Genomic DNA, 20581 nt, shown 5'->3' with positions numbered 1-20581 from the left:
TTGAACCCAGACCATTTTGACACACAGGAGGGCCCTGCTCAATTAGCTTACATGCTAGAGGGAGTGGGGTATAGTGACATAAAAGGGTAGGGTAGAAAGGTAGGTTGTTAGAATAGTATTCACAGAGGGTTTAGTGTTTTGTTTTGAGGACAGTTGCAGGAGAGGCATCAGGGAGCGGGGAGGGAAAGCTGTTAACAGTTTAATTGATATGCTGTCCTGAAGAAGTACATTTTCAAAGATTTTTTGAAGTAGTGGAGACTAGGTGAATGTCTAACTCAGAGGGGAAGGGCGTTCCATAGGAATGGTGCAGCCCCAGAGAAGTCTTTAAGGTGAGCAACTGAGGCAGGAGTACGGAGTACGGATAGAGGTTAGACGTAGGTCATTGGCAGAGCGTAAGGGCCTAGGGACATATATGTGTATTAGTGAGGATAGGCAGGTTGGAGCAGCATTGTGTTGAGATATGTAAACTTTTTTTTACTTTTTTTTTTAATTCAGTTCTTTATAAAATTCGGAAACAGTAAAGACAAATCAAACGAGATGAAAAAGAAAAATATTTGAGTTGGCTGTGTGGATTAAAAATAAATAAAACTTTTTTTTATTGTTTCAACAGTAGCTTACTTAAAGCTTAATATAGCAGTGCTGATTGTTCCTGGCCTTCACATGAAACACTAAAATGTATTTAAGAAAATAATACATTCTATTCTGTACTGATGCTAAGTGACCCTTTTAGGAAGGAGGTCATGGCTACAGAACACTCTTTTATAATGCTAAAGGGTTATTATATAGTGATACAACACAGATCATTTGTGCTAAAATAAATAACTTTTACTTAAGCTGTAAAGTTCTTTGATTCTAGTTTGAAGAAAAACATGTTATATAATGTTTTAATAATGTTCTTTTATTCCTTGCAAGCCGTGGGGAAGTCATCAGATAAAACCTCTGACGCTTTTATTGTTTATTATGTTTATCTCAGTAGTAAACACTTTCTTTGCTGTTATTTAACCCCTTAAGGACACATGACATGTGTGACATGTCATGATTCCCTTTTATTCCAGAAGTTTGGTCCTTAAGGGGTTAAACCGCTTCATCTGAAAATGAATAAACCTACAGATAAAGAAACTGAACGAGTAGACAATATACAGGAAATGTGTAAATTTATGGGAAACCAGTGGAAATTGGTAAAAAAAAAATTTAAATTGGAATAACTATTGAATTAAAGTAATATGCGCAAATACAATTGGAAAACCAGGAATTATAAGTTTAAACAGGAAGAGGAAATACATTAAAGGAAAGAGATGTTTAGATTGTTGCTTAATATTTTTGTTGAATTACATGATTGTTTTTTTATACGAAATAACATTTTGTTTCCATGTATATTATTTTGTATATTCTCTCTCATCAGTGAGAAAAATTATTGGTGCTTGATTTGCATCATAAGACAAATTTCACATCCCCAAATCAATGTATGCTTGTTGCTTTTCAGAAATGTTCATAAGCTCTACGTTAACACTGATTTAAGTGAACTTTAAGAGGATTTGCTATAAGAATAACTATTTCCAGTAAAGTAGTAGTATTAACGCATGTCATATTTTCATCTGACTAAACTTTCAAAAAATATCTATTAATGTATGTAACATAACTCCTCTACAGTGATACACCATACATTTCCTGATAGCTAATACATGATCTTCTTTTTTGCGGCCTCTATAGTGTTAGAACAGCCACATAGTTCATAGTCTCCATGCTGGTACTGTACAGATAAAAAGGAGGAGATAAACAAGCATGTACAATAAAACAGCAGTAAAAAAAGGGAGTATTCATTAAACAGTAAATGGCTGGAGAGAAGAAATGTGCAAAATTAAAGGCAAAATGGCAGAGCTTGACAAAAATCAGGACACAACAGAACAAAACAGCTTGGCTGAATTTAAGATTTATTTTACTGTAACAACTGTAGTAAGTTGGTTTTCAGTAAGTTGTGCTAAATTGATTTTCAGGTCACCATAATTTACTATTAAAGGGACACTATACTCTCTGAGCAACTTTTAAGCCAGGCAAATATATTACAAAAAGTTCAAGAAGATTATGAACACATTAAATTATCCAATACACAATTAGAGAAGAAATTGCAAGACATCGAGACTAAAATCACAAATCTAGAAGATCGCTCCAGGAGAAACAATATAAGAATTAGAGGCATACCAGAATCAATTAAACAAGAAGATTTAAGTTCTTATCTGGATAGCTTCTTCTCATATATATTGTCCCCGCAGACCCTGGGTCTTGAACCCTTGGAAAGATTCCACAGACTGCCCAAACCAAAGGAAATTGACAAGTCCCATCCAAGAGACGTTATAGTCTGCTTTTCGAGTTTCCGGATAAAAAATCTAATCATGCAGAAAGTAAGGAACAAGACCCTGGATACCGATGAATGGAGACATCTTAAAATTTTTCAGGACTTATCTCAAAAGACAAGAAAAGCAAGAAGAACCTTTGCAGAGGAGACGGCAATTCTTAGAGATATGGACATACAATACAAGTGGCTGTTTCCGACAGCAATTATGGTCTTCTTCAAGGACCAACCATATATCTTTAGAGATAAGACGGCACTAAAAGAGAAACTTACAACTTGGAAGCTCACTCCAACCTTAAACTGAAAACGTACTTCCTCCTCCTTTTTTTTTTTTTTTTTTTTTTGTCACATAGCACAACGACTTATACTAAATAAGGTGAAGGGTTAAAAAGAAAGAAAAGAAAAAGGGAAAACTCACAAGATAGGTTGTATTTTAATGAGTAAAAATATAAAGAATGATAATGATTAATTAATATGCACAAGTTGAAAACATATATTATAAATGCACAATTTAGGAGGGAAGGAAAATGAAAAGGAAGGGGTAAGAGAAAGAATAAGAAAAAGGGTAAGAAACATGTAGAGAATATGTACTATAAATGCACTTAAAATATGTATACCACTAAAATTAATACAAAATATGTAATCACTTTATAAAATAGTTAAAGTAGAATCAATTTAGAGGAGAAAATGGGAACTATAGGAGGCGAGAAAGTTAATCGAGGAAATTGTGTTTATAACAACAAAAATGAAAATGAAAATGCCCTAGATAGAATCAGATAACTGTATAAAGGTTTAATTAAGGTTCAATTAAGGAACCATTCGTAGATAAGTGGCGGGGTTAAAATATTTATTGAAAATTAATACTGTAACGTCTTTCGTTAAAAGGAAAATAAGGCCCACTATCCTGGTTCGGAGACCTGCGACGGCAGCAGGCTTAAATATGAGGACTTCACATAGAAGTTCTTCATATAATGGAATATGTGATTGTGTGATGTGGAGCTTTCTCTGGAGGCCAGATATTAGACGGCCGAAAGGGGAAGACATGAAAGGATTTGGGAGATGGTTACTATCTGAGGGGAGGTTGGAATGGAGGAGGGACTGGGGGGAACAGTGGCTAGATGTCACTTAACATTTTATCCATCAATGCAAGGGGTTTAAACTCAGGACAGAAAAGAGGATACCTGTACAAATTACTGACGGATAGCAAAACGGATATTGGTTTCGTCCAGGAAACCCATTGGGTTAGCTCTGAGACTAAGCTATGGAATTATAAAAAATTTCAAGTGGTCCATAGAGCTAACCTGATGGGAAAAAATAAGAAAAGAGGAGTAGCAATTTTTTTTTCAAGTAACCTGAAATATGAGCTTGTTTATGAGGAGGTTGACCCTGGTGGCAGGTTTTTAATAGTAATAGCTCGAATTAATGATATACTGTATACTCTTGTAAATATATATGCTCCAAATCAACTTCCATATAGATTTCTGGATAGCTTAATACAAAAGGTTGACCGCGTATCGTCTGGTAGTTTGATTATCGGTGGGGATTTTAATTGCATTGTAGATCACAAGGTAGATAGGAACAGAAGTAAGCCTGCAAATAAAGATGATAGTCATAGAATAGGTTCAACAATGATGCAGACTTTTCTAGCTAAAAATAGTTTGTATGATTGTTGGAGAACGCTAAACCCAGAAGTGCGAGATTACACTTTCTATTCAAATGTCCATCAATCATACACTAGAATCGACTATTTCTTGGTTAGGGCAGGCACTCTGGAACGAATAAATAAAGTGACGATTGGACCTATAACATGGTCCGACCATGCACCAGTATGCTTAGTTATAAAAAATAATCCCGAATATAAAAGCAGAGACAGATGGAGATTAAACGAAACTCTATTAAATTCAGAAATCAATGTAGAAGAACTGAGCATTCAGGCTAAAGAGTTTTTTGAAAATAACGATACCGGGGATGTTTCTAATGCTATGTTGTGGTGTACATTTAAATCGTACATGAGAGGATGTCTTATTAAACTGGGTGCTAACATAAAAAAAAAGAAAGGAAGAGAGCTGAATGAGCTTAATATTGATCTGGAAAAACTGGAACATCTTCATAAGACTACTCTAGATCATAATATCTTGGAGGATATTAAGGAGATTAGAAAAAAAATCCTAGTAAAAAATCAAGAGAAAATTAATAAAGCAATGCTAATATTAAAGCAAGGATGGTATTATGGAAACAATAAAACAGGGAAGAATCTCACAAATAAATTAAAAAACAAAAATAAACTTCAATCTATAAAATCTATAATAGCTGGAAACAAAAAATGTATTTCGCCAACTCAAATAGCTAATGCATTTGAAGAATATTATAAAAGTCTATACAACTTAAAATATAATGACCCGTCAGAAGGGGAAATACAGCGTTTTTTGGATAAACTAAATTTGCCAAAAATAACTACTGAGAAATTAAACCAGCTAAACATGCCATTCTCCATACAGGAGATTAGTAACACCATTAATGCATTAATAGCTGGTAAAGCCCCAGGCCCAGACGGCTTTTCATCAATCTTTTATAAAAAACTCAATGGCATAATTTCCCCATACCTATTGAAGACATTTAATGAATTCGCCACTCTCAAAGTTATTCCAGCAGAAATGCTTCAGGCTTCTATAATTCCAATCCCTAAACCAGATAAGGACCCAATATATACGTCAAACTACAGACCAATTTCTCTTATTAACTTAGACATTAAAGTCTATTCAAGAATTTTGGCAGATAGACTCAAAAGAATTATACCAGATATTGTACATATAGATCAGAGCGGGTTTGTAGAAGGTAGAGGTACGTCTGATAATATTAGGAAGTTATTGAATGTTTTATACCATGCAAGTCAAAGTTCGTCCCCTTTTGCCTTGGTTACCCTAGACGCCGAGAAGGCCTTCGACCGAGTAAATTGGAAATATCTGGAAGAGGTCCTGAAGGCCTTCGGCATAGAAGGTTTATATAAGGAATGTACAATGGCACTATATAAAGATCCTCAAGCCAGAGTTACAGGATTTTTGTTTCAATCAAATTGGTTCCCAATTAGAAACGGGACACGACAGGGCTGCCCATTGGCACCCCTTTTATATATTCTTTCTATAGAGCCTTTGGCAGCTGCGATTAGACAGAGTGAGGGTATCAGCGGGTTAATGGTGAACACAAAGGAGAATAGAATTACACTTTATGCAGATGATGTTCTGCTGTCCCTTACGGACCCCATCAGATCTATTCCAGCCACATTCTGTCTCATTAAAGAATATGGAAAAATTTCTGGCTACAAACTAAATATAAAGAAAACCCAAATTCTGACAAAAGGCCTAAGCAGGCCTGGGGAAAATATGCTTAAAAAGGAATTTAATTGTGACTGGGAAGTTAGTAATATAAAGTATTTAGGGGTAAGACTATCTTTGGAATTCAGAGAAATCGGAGAACTTAATTATACAGAAATTGCAACCCAATTTAGGAATACTCTAAAAAATTGGAGGGGGCTAGAATTGTCCTGGTTGGGGAGAATTGAGGCAATAAATTCTTACCTACTCCCTAAATTGACATTTTTATTTGGTAACCTCCCGCTGAGGGTGTCCCCCCAGACGATACGCGGTCTCCAGAAACAAATAACAGATTATATCTGGCAGGATAGGCGACCTAGAGTGTCATTGGAAATCTTACAGAGACACTGGAGTGAAGGGGGAGTATCCTTTCCGGATATACAAAAACTCTATATAAATAATATGGTTGCACACTTATTTAAGTGTGATAACCTTACAACATCAAGACCAATTTGGTTAGAAATCGAAAAATCGGATTTTGGTAATATCGAACCTCTATTTCTTTTGTGGTGCGACAACGAATTTGTAAAAAATATAAAATCTAACAACCCAATGAACAACACAATGATATATATAGTAAAACATCTAAAGAAAAAATATGGTACCAATCATATATCAAGAAATGCCCCATTAACCTGTTTAAAATATTACATAAAAGATATAAATATTCAAGTATGGGAAAACTGCGGAATTGTAAGATTTACGGAACTATTAGAGGACAATAAAATATGGTCATTCCCAATACTACAGTCTAAATATAATCTCCCTCCCAAAGAAATATTTAATTACTTAAGAATAAAATCTTTTATTATGGGAAAGACTTTTTCGGAAACTTCTCCAATAGATCAGTTTACACTATCTCATTATAGGAAAAAAATTGCCTCCAGATTTAATCAATTCATAAGGAGACAAACCCAAATAGACAAAGTGACAGCAATGATTAAATGGGAGCAAGAACTCCATTTTTCTATGCCGGTCGAAGACTGGCTTTCGGGCCTAAAATTAGTTAAAAGACACATACATGGGGTAAACGTACGGGAAGTATACTTTAAACTAGTATATCGATGGTACCTGGTACCAACACGCCTTCACAGATTTCAACCCACACTTCTACCAGATTGTTGGAGATGTGGCAGGGAACTAGGCACATTCCCTCATATATGGTGGAACTGTGAGGAGTTGAAACCTATGAAAATAATTTTGTCTGATTTGGTAAATTTTATTTTGAAAGCACAAACTGTTATCACGGCTCAAATGTTCTTGTTTCACTTAGATATGCCAAGGGTCAAGATAAAATTTAAAATCCTAATGATACATATCTTTATGGCAATCAAATTAGTAATGGCTAGAAATTGGAGAACTATGGGTCCGTTAGATTGGCATGATATTTGCATACAAGTGGACTATCAAGGTAGGATGGAAGCTGGCATAGTAACAAATAAAGTTTCCAAAGAGAATTACAACGAGATCTGGGCCCCTTGGAATGGATACTTTAACACTCAAAATTAACCCCCCCCTCCCCCCTAAATGTCAATCTCACTAAGGCAAGGTAGTAACCACAAGAGGAAGTGTATGTAGAGTCTTTTGAATGTATTTCTTTGGTTTTTTTTTTTTTTTTTTCTTTTGCGGATTATGTAACTAGAAAGGATGGAAAAATGAGTGAAAAGGGAAAGTAAAGAGGGAAGTGTATGTATATACTGTATGTATAATATTTAACTTTTGACAGTACATCAAACTTGCTTCTTTTTATTTTTCTCTTTGTAAGCGTGTTAAATGGATATGTATGTAATTTTTTATCTAAAATGAAAAATAAAATATTAATAAATGTAAAAAAAAAAAAAAAAAAAAAAAAGTTGGATGAGCAAAAGAGAAGATTTGATGTGCAAATACCAGGAAGGAAAACATAAGTATAGGTGCACCAGGGAGCATATGTGTGCAACATTGGAGCTAAAACAGTAGGGCTGCAACAGGGAACAGAGATGAGCATGGGTGGACTGACTACTTTGGTAGATCAGTCTTGGGCAGAGGGCTTGAGGGAGTCAGGGGCCTGGCTGAACAGCTATGCTCTGGCTGGAGAAATCAGAGATCTGACTGAAACACACACTGACACACCTACTTACTGACAGGCATCCACTCTCAGATACACACACACTGACCTACACTCACTGACGTACACACACCCTCTCTGACATGACACCCTCACAGACATGCACACACTTTCACTGACAGTCACACACACTCTCACTGATTTGACACACACTGACACACACACAGACACACTCTCACTGATTTGACACACTCTTACAGACACACGCATTCACTAGAGCACACACATACAATGACAGCCACAAACTCACTCACAGACAAGACACACACAGAGATGGACACACACTCACACTCAATGATAGACACACATTCACTGACATACACACTCACTGACACACACAGTGTGTCTTTTAAATTTAAGTCCATCCAGTCTCCCTACCTTTGGAGTCCAGTTTGAGGTTGCTCTGCTCTTCTTACATTGCTCCTTGTGCGCCGTTAGTGATGTCGGGGCCAGAGTGATGTCATATTCCGTCTCCCAGCACCATAGCAGTGGGGGCAAGGGAGCAGAGCAAAAAGAGCAGGAACACCACAGCTCTCTTGCCGTCACCTCCATTGCTCACAGCTGATCTAAAGTGGGCAGCTGGCCAGCTGTTTGGGCCCCCCATGACATGAGGCAAACAAGGCATTTGCTAAAGTTGGCGTGGCGTTGGGAGGAATTGCTTTTTGTCATCCCCCTGCTCCCCGGAAAGTTAAGCCCAAGGCAAGTGCTTTGTTAGCCTCGCGATAGGTACAGTGCTGTCTGGTGTATCAAAAGGTGGTGTCTTCTGAGACAGGATACACAAGTAGGAGCCAGCAGCAGTTAAAGCCCCAGGAACATTTTAATCTAGCAATACCACTAAAATTACTCATGATATGTAGGGAAGTGCTTTATTATTATTATTATTATTATTATTATTATTTATAAAGCTCTAACAAATTCCACAGCGCTGTACAATGGGTGGACTAACAGACACGTATTTGAACCCAGACCATTTTGACACACAGGAGGGCCCTGCTCAATTAGCTTACATGCTAGAGGGAGTGGGGTATAGTGACATAAAAGGGTAGGGTAGAAAGGTAGGTTGTTAGAATAGTATTCACAGAGGGTTTAGTGTTTTGTTTTGAGGACAGTTGCAGGAGAGGCATCAGGGAGCGGGGAGGGAAAGCTGTTAACAGTTTAATTGATATGCTGTCCTGAAGAAGTACATTTTCAAAGATTTTTTGAAGTAGTGGAGACTAGGCGAATGTCTAACTCAGAGGGGAAGGGTGTTCCATAGGAATGGTGCAGCCCCAGAGAAGTCTTTAAGGTGAGCAACTGAGGCAGGAGTACGGAGTACGGATAGAGGTTAGACGTAGGTCATTGGCAGAGCGTAAGGGCCTAGGGACATATATGTGTATTAGTGAGGATAGGCAGGTTGGAGCAGCATTGTGTTGAGATATGTAAACTTTTTTTTTACTTTTTTTTTAAATTCAGTTCTTTATAAAATTCGGAAACAGTAAAGACAAATCAAACGAGATGAAAAAGAAAAATATTTGAGTTGGCTGTGTGGATTAAAAATAAATAAAACTTTTTTTTATTGTTTCAACAGTAGCTTACTTAAAGCTTAATATAGCAGTGCTGATTGTTCCTGGCCTTCACATGAAACACTAAAATGTATTTAAGAAAATAATACATTCTATTCTGTACTGATGCTAAGTGACCCTTTTAGGAAGGAGGTCATGGCTACAGAACACTCTTTTATAATGCTAAAGGGTTATTATATAGTGATACAACACAGATCATTTGTGCTAAAATAAATAACTTTTACTTAAGCTGTAAAGTTCTTTGATTCTAGTTTGAAGAAAAACATGTTATATAATGTTTTAATAATGTTCTTTTATTCCTCGCAAGCCGTGGGGAAGTCATCAGATAAAACCTCTGACGCTTTTATTGTTTATTATGTTTATCTCAGTAGTAAACACTTTCTTTGCTGTTATTTAACCCCTTAAGGACACATGACGTGTGTGACATGTCATAATTCCCTTTTATTCCAGAAGTTTGGTCCTTAAGGGGTTAGACCTCTTCATCTGAAAATGAATAAACCTACAGATAAAGAAACTGAACGAGTAGACAATATACAGGAAATGTGTAAATTTATGGGAAACCAGTGGAAATTGGTAAAAAAAAATTTAAATTGGAATAACTATTGAATTAAAGTAATATGGGCAAATACAATTGGAAAACCAGGAATTATAAGTTTAAACAGGAAGAGGAAATACATTAAAGGAAAGAGATGTTTAGATTGTTGCTTAATATTTTTGTTGAATTACATGATTGTTTTTTTATACGAAATAACATTTTGTTTCCATGTATATTATTTTGTATATTCTCTCTCATCAGTGAGAAAAATTATTGGTGCTTGATTTGCGTCATAACACAAATTTCACATCCCAAAATCAATGTATGCTTGTTGCTTTTCAGAAATGTTCATAAGCTCTACGTTAACACTGATTTAAGTGAACTTTAAGAGGATTTGCTATAAGAATAACTATTTCCAGTAAAGTAGTAGTATTAACGCATGTCATATTTTCATCTGACTAAACTTTCAAAAAATATCTATTAATGTATGTAACATAACTCCTCTACAGTGATACACCATACATTTCCTGATAGCTAATACATGATCTTCTTTTTTGCGGCCTCTATAGTGTTAGAACAGCCACATAGTTCATAGTCTCCATGCTGGTACTGTACAGATAAAAAGGAGGAGATAAACAAGCATGTACAATAAAACAGCAGGAAAAAAGGGGAGTATTCATTAAACAGTAAATGGCTGGAGAGAAGAAATGTGCAAAATTAAAGGCAAAATGGCAGAGCTTGACAAAAATCAGGACACAACAGAACAAAACAGCTTGGCTGAATTTGAGATTTATTTTACTGTAACAACTGTAGTAAGTTGGTTTTCAGTAAGTTGTGCTAAATTGATTTTCAGGTCACCATAATTTACTATTAAAGGGACACTATAATCACCAGAACAACTACAGCTTAATGCTCTGGTATCTATAGCATGTCCCTGTAGGCTTTTAATTTAAGCACTGCTTTTTCAGAGAAAAACCTGTGTTTACATTACTGCCTTGGATCATCTCTAGGTGGCAGTCACTCATATGGTCACTAGAGATGATGTTCAGCATCTCCACGCTCTGCATGGAGACACCGAACACTTCTCATGGAGATGCATAGATTCAATTAATCTCTATGAGGAGCTGCTAATTGGCCAGTGTTGCACAATACATACATACACAATGGGTGGAGTATCTTGGTGGAAGGTATAAGAAAATGGCCAATACAAATGGGATAACTGTAAGACAAAATAAATGCACAAGCACCTAGTGCAAAATCATACAGTACATATATATATAGTAAAATGAAGATTTCGTGATTTAGTACTCACAAAGGGTACAGCCAGAAAATTATGGCTCAATCTGGACGCCTGTGGGAAAATTGGAAGGGATCCCACTCCCTTTAAATATATTGTTGATGGTTTGTTGTTCCCAAAAAAGGAGGAATGTCCATACAGATGAATAAAGACAATGCTTCCTTTTAATAGAGGGGTAACAATAAAATACAAAATGAATATAAAATAAAATAAAATTAAAAGCAAGATTCCTTCTTGCAAACACCACTGCGAGTGGTAGAGTCAAAAGTTCCACTATGGGATATCCTGATTAGCAAGACGCGTTTCGCCTATGGATTAGGCTTCCTCAGTTGCTAAGATTACCTTTCCGTTGATCTCTTCTTATACCTCTTCCGGATTATGCTATAGTGATCAAATATTTAGAGCATAGATTATTGACTATTTTATATTCATATTATTTTTATTTAAGGGTGAAGAAGGACATCGTGGCAGTTTTGGACTAAAAGGCATTCCAGGAGATCCAGGGGAGAAGGTAAAACTATGTGAATATTGCACAATCTTGGAGCTATGTACACAACATACAATCTCAGGGCTTTCCAAATGTCTTTAAGGCAAAATAAGCAGTTTGGGGCTCACATGTTCAGTAGAGGCCCAAAGCAACTCTATCTACCATGACTTTTATTTTTCCCGTAATTTCTCTTTCCATGTGAACCCTGCTATAAATTAACAAATCCTTCATGCATGACATAAGTGTGACATAAATATGATGTAATAATGGGCTAAGTGACAGCTCATCATAATCTTTTATAGTGCTGATCACCATCTTCATAATGAGCTTAACTGCTATACCAGCATTTATTTTACTTTAATTGTGCCGAAAGTTCATCAATGTCATTAACTGTTTAAATAAAAGCATATTGCTGAACCTTTTAATGACATGATTAATAATGGTCAATACATAATGATCAATTTCATAACTGCACTCATGACACGAATTATAAAGATGTTCGTGGTTTTGCTTATAGGGTTTTCCTGGGAAGCAAGGCCAGTCTGGTCCATCTGGAATGAAAGGAGATGAAGGCGATAAGGTACGTCTTGCTATATAGTAGATATATAAAGGAAAACGATGTCTCTAACTAATGTAAAATGTATAATATTCTTCTGTGACGGACTGAACCTCGTCACAGGTGCTTGGAGGGGCCTGCTGGCCTGCCTCCCAAAAGACTATGGGCCCTTTAAAAAAAAACTATATGAACAGACTTGGATCGTTGGATTTTAGATTTGGTTTGGGAACCGAACAGCCGCACGAACCAGAGACCACCCTGGAGCTTGTTACGCCTAATTGCTACTTTGTAGTAATTTCCAGCACAGTGTTCTAAGTGTTCGTCTGTGTGGCGAAAGCCACCTCGCCACTGGGGTTTGGAGGGGACTACTTGCCAGCCTTTTACCCTGTGACTATGGCCCCTGCAATAGACCTCGCTAAAAAACTTCAAACAGGCTCTGTTTGTGCAATTAGGACTATATGGTTAGTTTACCGAACAACCGCACGAACAGAGACCAACCTGGAGCTTGTTAACACCTAGTAACAACTTGGAACATTTCTCACCGCAGTGTTCTAATTGTTCGTCTGGGTGGCCGCTATTCCTATGAACAACCATGAGGTGGCGGCCATCTTGTTCGCATGAACACAGGCAGTAGTGTTTGGGCATGAATCTCGTGGAACTGAAATTGGATACAGAAACTCCAGAACACCGCTGGACTTCCATCATCGCCTGCGTTCATTTCTATTCAGCTTAGAAATGCACTGTTTGGTGAGCTCATTCATCTGGATGAAGGGAACAAGCTCCAGGGTAAGACTATTGACTCTGTTCCGTAGTTTGTTCGTTTGCGAACTACCGAACTAGACCGTCCGCAAGCCCTGATTCTCTGGAACTGTTTTGGGCATGGAACCATGCCTGCGGTTGGTCAAATACATGAGTTCCATAAAATTTCTGAACCCCTGAACTAATCTAGGTAATTTTTGGATATGTTGGTCACCCAGGTCAGGGCTATCAGGGGATGTAACTGTATGGGGATTTTATGGTTTTAAGGTGTTTTGGGGGTTTTGTAAAAATGTGTGTTTTTTGTGTTTGGAGATAATTGAGTTTAGTATAGTACAGGGGAAGGCTTATTGTATTATGTGGGGGAGTGCCTTAGATTGTAACTCTATTGTGATTGGTGTACACGTTTGTGTCCCTGTCCCCAACAATGTCCATGTGGGCGTACACCTTGCTTGGGGATTGTCATAAAAGGCCAGTGTGGCACCATTAAAATTGAGTTCCTTAACATGTAGCCTCATCTCGTGATTGGAGGGGAACTGTTATATTCACACTGGGGATTGCTATACTCCTTATACTCCCCTGGGTTCTAATCACTAGCTCTTGTAAGAGCTGTTCCTGCTACACTATCTGGAGCAGGAGAGGTCTTTTCCACACGGTCTTGGATATCAGAGGTTGGTCCACGGTGGGAGGAAGACGGCGAGATCCCAGGTAAGCTATGGAGGTTGTGGAGTCTGCGGTGCTTGTGTTGTCCGGTGCGGTGCTTACGGTCCTCAGCATCAGCTAGGAAGTGTCAGGATCGGGACAGGGATCCAACACGCAGAGTACAAACAGGTACAGGGTACGTATACCGGACCTTAGAATGGCCGGACTAACGTAAGAGTAGTAAAGAATGGTATAGAGACAAGCCGAGGTCGAGGGAACGAGAGAGCAGGTAAACGAGAGACAAGCCGAGTCAAAGGGTAATAGAGGTAAACGAGGTAGAACAGACAAGCCGGGTCAAAACCAAAGAAACTAACAGAATACAAGAGCACTGAGTGACTAGACAAGCTAGAACCACGACAGGGCAATGAACAAACGTAGAAAGCCCTCTTTTATACCCTGATTCTAAACAGGTAATCACGCCCCCGACGAATCCTCATTCGTGCTTGGGGCTTGATTGACAGATCGGGTTGGGTTGTCGTCATGACGTCGGCTACTGAACGCCGCGTCATAAAAGGAAGTGGATCCCTCGCGGCCGGCGTGTAAACGACCGAGGGAACCGCGAGGAACGAGTGATTCAACCCTTTTGCGAGGAAGAACGTCCAAGTATCTCACCTCCACAGAGGTAGAGACGACAGGTACCCTGACAGGAAGCATCTGTTGGCGGAGGTGCCCAGTTGGGGTGCCAGGCGGTCCGTAACAGTCTGGGTGGACACATTTCCTATGGACGACCACGAGGTGGCGGCCATCTTGTTCGCACGAACGCAGGCAGCTGTATTTGGTCGTCGAGTTCATGGAACTATTTTTGGACAATGAAACTCCTGAACACCGTTGGACTTCCATGATCGACTGTGTTTGGTTTTATAGCACTTGGGAAGATACTGTTCGGTGGAAACATTCCCACGAACAAGGGAAACAAGCTCCAGGGTAAGACTATTGACTATGTTCAGTAGTTTGTTCGATTTTAAACTAGCAAACTAGTTGGTCAAATTATGACTTCTTGCGTCTTGCAATGTAGAATAATTTGTAAGGATTTAGCATTTTGTTTTTCACACTTTGCAGAACTTGTATAGACCAGTAAATATATGCATAAATAAATATTTTTGTTTTTAAGTGTGACAAACTCCCCTTTTCCTGTGAGTTTGCCACAAGTTTTTGGAGGGGACTGTTTGCCAGCCTCCTAGGTGTGGTGTATTACCAAACTCTATAAATTATTATGTACGCATACACATATAAACTCTGGTCCGTCTACTTTAACAAATATTTATTAAGAGACAAAACAACAACAACACACAAATAATTACACACAATCTAACTAACTATACCAACAACAACAACAACAACAACAGCAACAACAACCTAACTAAAAATAACAACTAAATCTTATAAAATCACCAGATCCCACTCACAGTTCACCATGATAAAAATTAGCCCATGTCTGCTCAGTAGCACAGCCAAGAAGGAACAGAGAGGAATGGGGATAGGGAGGAGTGGCTATCTCTCTCCTGACTTGTAAAGGTATTGAATTACCTACTTACCATATCAAAGGTAAAGCTTATCACCCTGTAAGAAAGATCTACATGAACTTGATCACATGACCCCTGGTCACCAGGGGCGTATTAGCCGCGAGGCAAACAAGGCATTTGCCTTGGGCGGCATTTTCCAGGGGGCGGCAAAAAAAGCCGCCCCCCAAACGCCCAAGGCAAATGTCTTGTTAGCCTTGCGGCTAACAGACATGCTGGGCTGCTTCTGGGCGGTCGGGCGGCGCTGCTGGGCGGGCGGCGAGGGAGCACTCCCCCTGAGCTGTCTGCTCAGCTCCCTCGCGCGCCGCAGAGTGAGGCTGGGAGGCGGAGCCGGAATATGACGTCATATTCCGGCTCCCAGCCTCACTCTGCGGTGCGCGAGGGAGCTGAGCAGACAGCTCAAGGGGAGTGCTCCCTCGCCGCCCGCCCAGCAGCGCCGCCCGACCGCCCAGCAGCCACTGGACCACCAGGGAGGAAGAGACACCCCCCCCAGCATTCCCAAAGGTAAGGAGGCTGGGGGGGTTAAAGTAAAAAAAAAAAAAAGAAGAAAAGTGTTAATGTGAGTGTGTGTGTGTCTGTTAGTGAGTGTGTGTCTGTTAGTGAGTGTGTGTGTGTGTCTGTTAGTGAGTGTGTGTGTGTCTGTTAGTGAGTGTGTGTGTGTGTCTGTTAGTGAGTGTGTGTCTGTTAGTGAGTGTGTGTGTGTGTCTGTTAGTGAGTGTGTGTGTGTCTGTTAGTGAGTGTGTGTGTGTCTGTTAGTGAGTGTTAGTGAGTGTGTGTCTGTTAGTGAGTGTGTGTGTCTTAGTGAGTGTGTGTGTCTTAGTGAGTGTGTGTGTCTTAGTGAGTGTGTGTCTGTCTTAGTGTGTGTGTGTCTGTCTTAGTGTGTGTGTGTGTGTGTCTTAGTGTGTGTGTGTCTTAGTGTGTGTGTGTCTGTTAGTGTGTGTGTGTGTGTCTGTTAGTGTGTGTCTGTTAGTGTGTGTGGGTGTCTGTTAGTGTGGGTGTCTGTTAGTGTGGGTGTCTGTTAGTGTGGGTGTCTGTGAGTGTGTTTGCCTGTGAGTGTGTGTGTGTGTGTGTTTGCCTGTGAGTGTGTGTGTGTCTGCTTGCCTGTGAGTGTGTGTGTGTCTGTTAGTGTGTCTGTTAGTGTGTGTGTGTGTGTGTTTCTGTTAGCGAGTGTGTGTTTCTGTTAGCGAGTGTGTGTTTCTGTTAGCGAGTGTATGCGTATGTGTCAGTGAATGTGTGTGTATTTAGAATGCGGGGCGGGGTAAAGGTTGGGGGGGGGCGCCTGAGTTTTGTGCTGCCTAGGGCAGCACAAAACCAGGATACACCACTGCTGGTCACCATGTTAGTTTGATGACAGAATGTCACCACACTAGGTATGTGCATGGGGAAAACTTTCGGTTCGGTTCGGCATTCCGAAATTCTGAAATTCAGCCACAGGCTGCTCACTGTTTACTAGACATGCCCCTACTCGCGGTATAGAGAGTAGGGGCAGATTATTTACTAATACTAAGTAATCTTTACTTACTATTAGTAAATTTGGCTGAAAGACCAATTTAGGTCTTTCAGCCTTTTGGTAGATAGCTCCCTAATACCGTGGGAATTAGGGAGTTATCTACTTATTCATTCCTGTCATTCCATTGACTGGCTAAGTAACTTACATTTTATATGAATGTGTGTTACTTGATTGTTGTAAGGGTTGCAAATGCTTACAGCTGAATCCTGGCTATGTTTGTATACTTTTTATTTAAACTTGTATACAGTGTAACATTCTTCATTCTTCCACTGGGTAAGTATATTAGTAGTTAGGCAATACTGTGCTTCGGAACTTGGGCACTTGGGCACTTGGGCACTTTGACACTTCGGAACTTCGGCACTTTGGAACTTCAGCACTTTGACACTACGGAAATTCAGCAATTTCGGGACTTCGGGAATTTGTCGATTCAGCTATTCGGACATTCGGAACGTACCCGAATGTCCGAATTGCCTGAAATTCGTCCGAATTCGCATTCGGACCGAAACGAATTGCACATGTCTACAGCCTCCTACCATGTGACTATGGCCCCTGCAATAGACCTGGCTGAAATACTTTAAAAGGCTCTGTTCATGTAAAGTATGTACTTTTGTACTCCAGAAAGAGAGACCGACTGTTAGCACTAATTCTCTGGAACTGTTTTGGGCATGGGACCATGTGCACGGTCGGTCAAAAATAAGACTTCCAGGAAATTCCTGAACCCCTGAACTGATTTGGGCAATTTTTGGATATGATGGTCACCCAGATCAGGGCTATCAGGGGATGTAAAATTTGTGGGGATTTTGTGTGTTAAAAGATATTTATGGGGTTTTGTAAAAATGTATGTTTTCAGTGCATGGAGATAATTGAGTTTACTACAGTGCTGACTCAATTATCTCCCAGGCACAGGGGAGGGATTGACCTATTTTGTATGGGAGTGTCCTGGACCTGAGAGCTAATGTAATCGTGTGTATGTTTTTACTGTAGTCTACTCTCAGGTCCAGGGGGGAGTGCCCCTTGCATGGGGACCTGCATATAAGGCCTGTTGTGGTTGCCATTAAACAGATTAGTTTTACCCTTCATGAAGTCTAGGCTCAAATTTGGGGGATTGGAGAGCTAAATTCATTCTGGGGATTGCTATAATCACTATACTCCCTTGGCTTACAATGATTGCTCTTGTAAGAGCAGCCTGCTTTGCTCTCTGGACTAGGAGAGGTCTACCCACTGGAAGCTGGATCCTGGTCTTGGATCCAGGATGGGTGGAGGACAGTGAGACCCCAACCAAGCTGCGGCGGTTTGTGGGATTTACAGTGGTTATTGTGTCCGGTGCAGTGCTTATGGTAATTGAGGATTACTAGGAAGCAGCGATTGACGGAGCTACCCAGTCAGGGTGCCAGGTGGCCCCTCACATCTTCCATCTATTAATACAACATTATTTCACTATAAAGAAAGCATAGCACAACTGGATGTAGAAAGTAAGTCCAAAGGCTTAATGATCTCTACCAAAACATCTCATTATGTCCTGCTATACCTTTCCCAAATTTACTCTAAGACCAATCATCAATTATAAAGTATAAAATTGCCACTTTGTCTTGAACTTCTGTGATCTGACATGTAACTTCCATATTTACTGATATCCAGGGACATTGCGTATAATGGACACACCGCACTAATGTCATTGATTGTGTCATTATGGAATATTGGGGCCTGACCAAGGATCAGCTTTGAAGATACATTAGTACTAACTATAATGAGAAAATGGATGTTGTGAAATACAACTTAATTTCATGACTTGTTTGATGCTTTTTTAGCACCTACTCTCTAAGTTAACAGCAACCTCTCCTCCCCCACAAAAAAACTAAAATGCAGCGGATGCTATATTCAGTAATGGAAAACTGTTAAGAGGCTTTTCAACATTTCTGAAGACTAATCAAAATCTTGGTAAAGTTTATATTGAAGATTATCACCTTAGAAGCACCCGAGTCCCCTTCGGGGGGTGCTACAATAAGAGGCTTGCTCAAGCAGAGCCCCCACAAGGGCACTATAACACTACACTGCCTGCTTGGGGAAGATTCCATGGAACATGCCACATATGACAGCACATAAGTCTATCGTTGCTCAAACACTGCAGCACTGGGAAGATATGATGTTATAACACCTCCTCCCTACACTCAGTATGTCAATGCATAACCAACTGGCTGTTACTTGCTATAGTAGCTATTGCTGACCTTAACAAGTAGCAGGTGGTTTTCAGCTACAAAATTTCAACAGAGAATTTCTGGCAGATGTTACTGTTAACAATGAGTAGAATGCGGGCTGTTAAAAGCTAGTGACAGTCTGGTTTTCAGCCTTATCACTTGCTATCAATCAAAGTAACACGCTACTAAACCACCCAAAGATCCTACAAAGAGAAACATAATCAATTTACACATGCAAAATGTTCTAGCTCTATAATACAATTAGTACATAAAAGTAAATAGTTAAATAAATAAAACCAAAGTGTGAGGTCACAATAATTCTGGGTAAGCAAGTTGCCCTTACCCCACCCTTTACTCTATTGGCCAGCAGGGATGAGGGTAAAAGTGTGGCCCAGGATATAACTAGTCTTCTGAGCCTCTATGATGCCTCTGCAATGGGCCCCTTAAAGGCTCATCATCTGGGCATCTTCATTTCTCAAAACAGGGTCCAGGATATGCCCCTACATTGTTGATAGTTTTATTTTACTTTTCCTTCTGTGCATTTCAGTGCTGCAAAGGGTTTACTTTGTCCCTGATGTTGTTTCTAAGTTAATTTATGGTTTCATAAACTTTTTTCACAGTAATCACTATTACGACAGTTGTCGTAGTTGTTACTAGAGGCTAGTGAAAAAAATATAGCAGAAAGGTTGGAAACCTGGCTGGAATTTGTGGCCACTAATATCCGCCTGCTGTTATTAAAGCGGCATTTATTTATTTTTAACTTCCCTCCTGACTTTTTTTTTTTACTCTATTTCTTCCCCAGACCTAGGTCCTAGACACCGCCATGTTAATGCTGGCAGATGAAGGCCCTGTGGGACACGTCATCTACCCACATTAGACAGCACTGTGAAATTCTCGCGCATGCCCAGTTGAACACTTGGGCTTTCGCTATTGTCTGAAATTCTGATGGGAATTTGACTATTAGAAATTACAAAGAACTAAAGAAAACCACATTTTAATTTGGTCTCCATTTGTTTGCTTATTACAAGGACGAAGCTACTGGCTTGCAACTGCCTCCTTGTACTATGTAAAAATAGTGGTGGCTGTCCAACTGATTGGGGGACCTAGGGTCTCGGCCAGCCCCCACCCATAAGCAGCAGGTGGGGGCCCTAAGTGACAAAAGGGGGGGACCTATTGCCTCCACCTCAGCCTCCACCCATGAGTGACAGGTGGGGGCCCTAAGTGACATAAGGTGCGGGAACTATTGCCTCTCCCTGGCCTCACCCATGAGTGGCGGGTGAAGTCCCTAATTGCCAATGGTGGGGGAGGGGAGTGATCTGACAGGTAAATCTTGAGCCTTAGTGATAGTGTGTGTAAAGAAGGCGCTTCGAAGAAAGATGTCAAATCTCTCATAACAATGTATATTAAATCTTTTAGCAGCTAACCACTACCTAGTATAAACCTCAAAACACTCAAAAGCATAAACACGATCAAGCTATAACTGGTGAACCATCACCAATCGGCCTAAAAAAATAGCCCAGTTTGCAGACTGTACTCCTATTTCTTACGAAACCCAATGACTCTCTCCCGCCACTTCTGACTCTCCTTTACAATTATGGACAAGTATCCTACTATAAAACAATGCTGCTAAAAC

General features: G+C 39.6%; 1 protein-coding gene across 1 annotated transcript in view; it reads left to right on the top strand.

Moving 5' to 3' along the window:
* LOC134609409 (collagen alpha-2(VI) chain-like) overlaps positions 1–20581 on the top strand; it is a 143926-nt gene that overhangs the window by 25447 nt on the left and 97898 nt on the right. Inside the window, exons 12-13 of the mRNA XM_063453089.1 lie at positions 11671–11733; positions 12227–12289. Of these exons, the coding sequence (XP_063309159.1) occupies positions 11671–11733; positions 12227–12289 (126 nt within the window). The remainder of the gene's footprint in view (positions 1–11670; positions 11734–12226; positions 12290–20581) is intronic.

This window comes from Pelobates fuscus, chromosome 4 (genome assembly GCF_036172605.1).
Source record: "Pelobates fuscus isolate aPelFus1 chromosome 4, aPelFus1.pri, whole genome shotgun sequence".
Lineage (NCBI taxonomy): Eukaryota > Metazoa > Chordata > Amphibia > Anura > Pelobatidae > Pelobates > Pelobates fuscus.
This window is presented reverse-complemented; position numbering and strand designations above follow the sequence as displayed.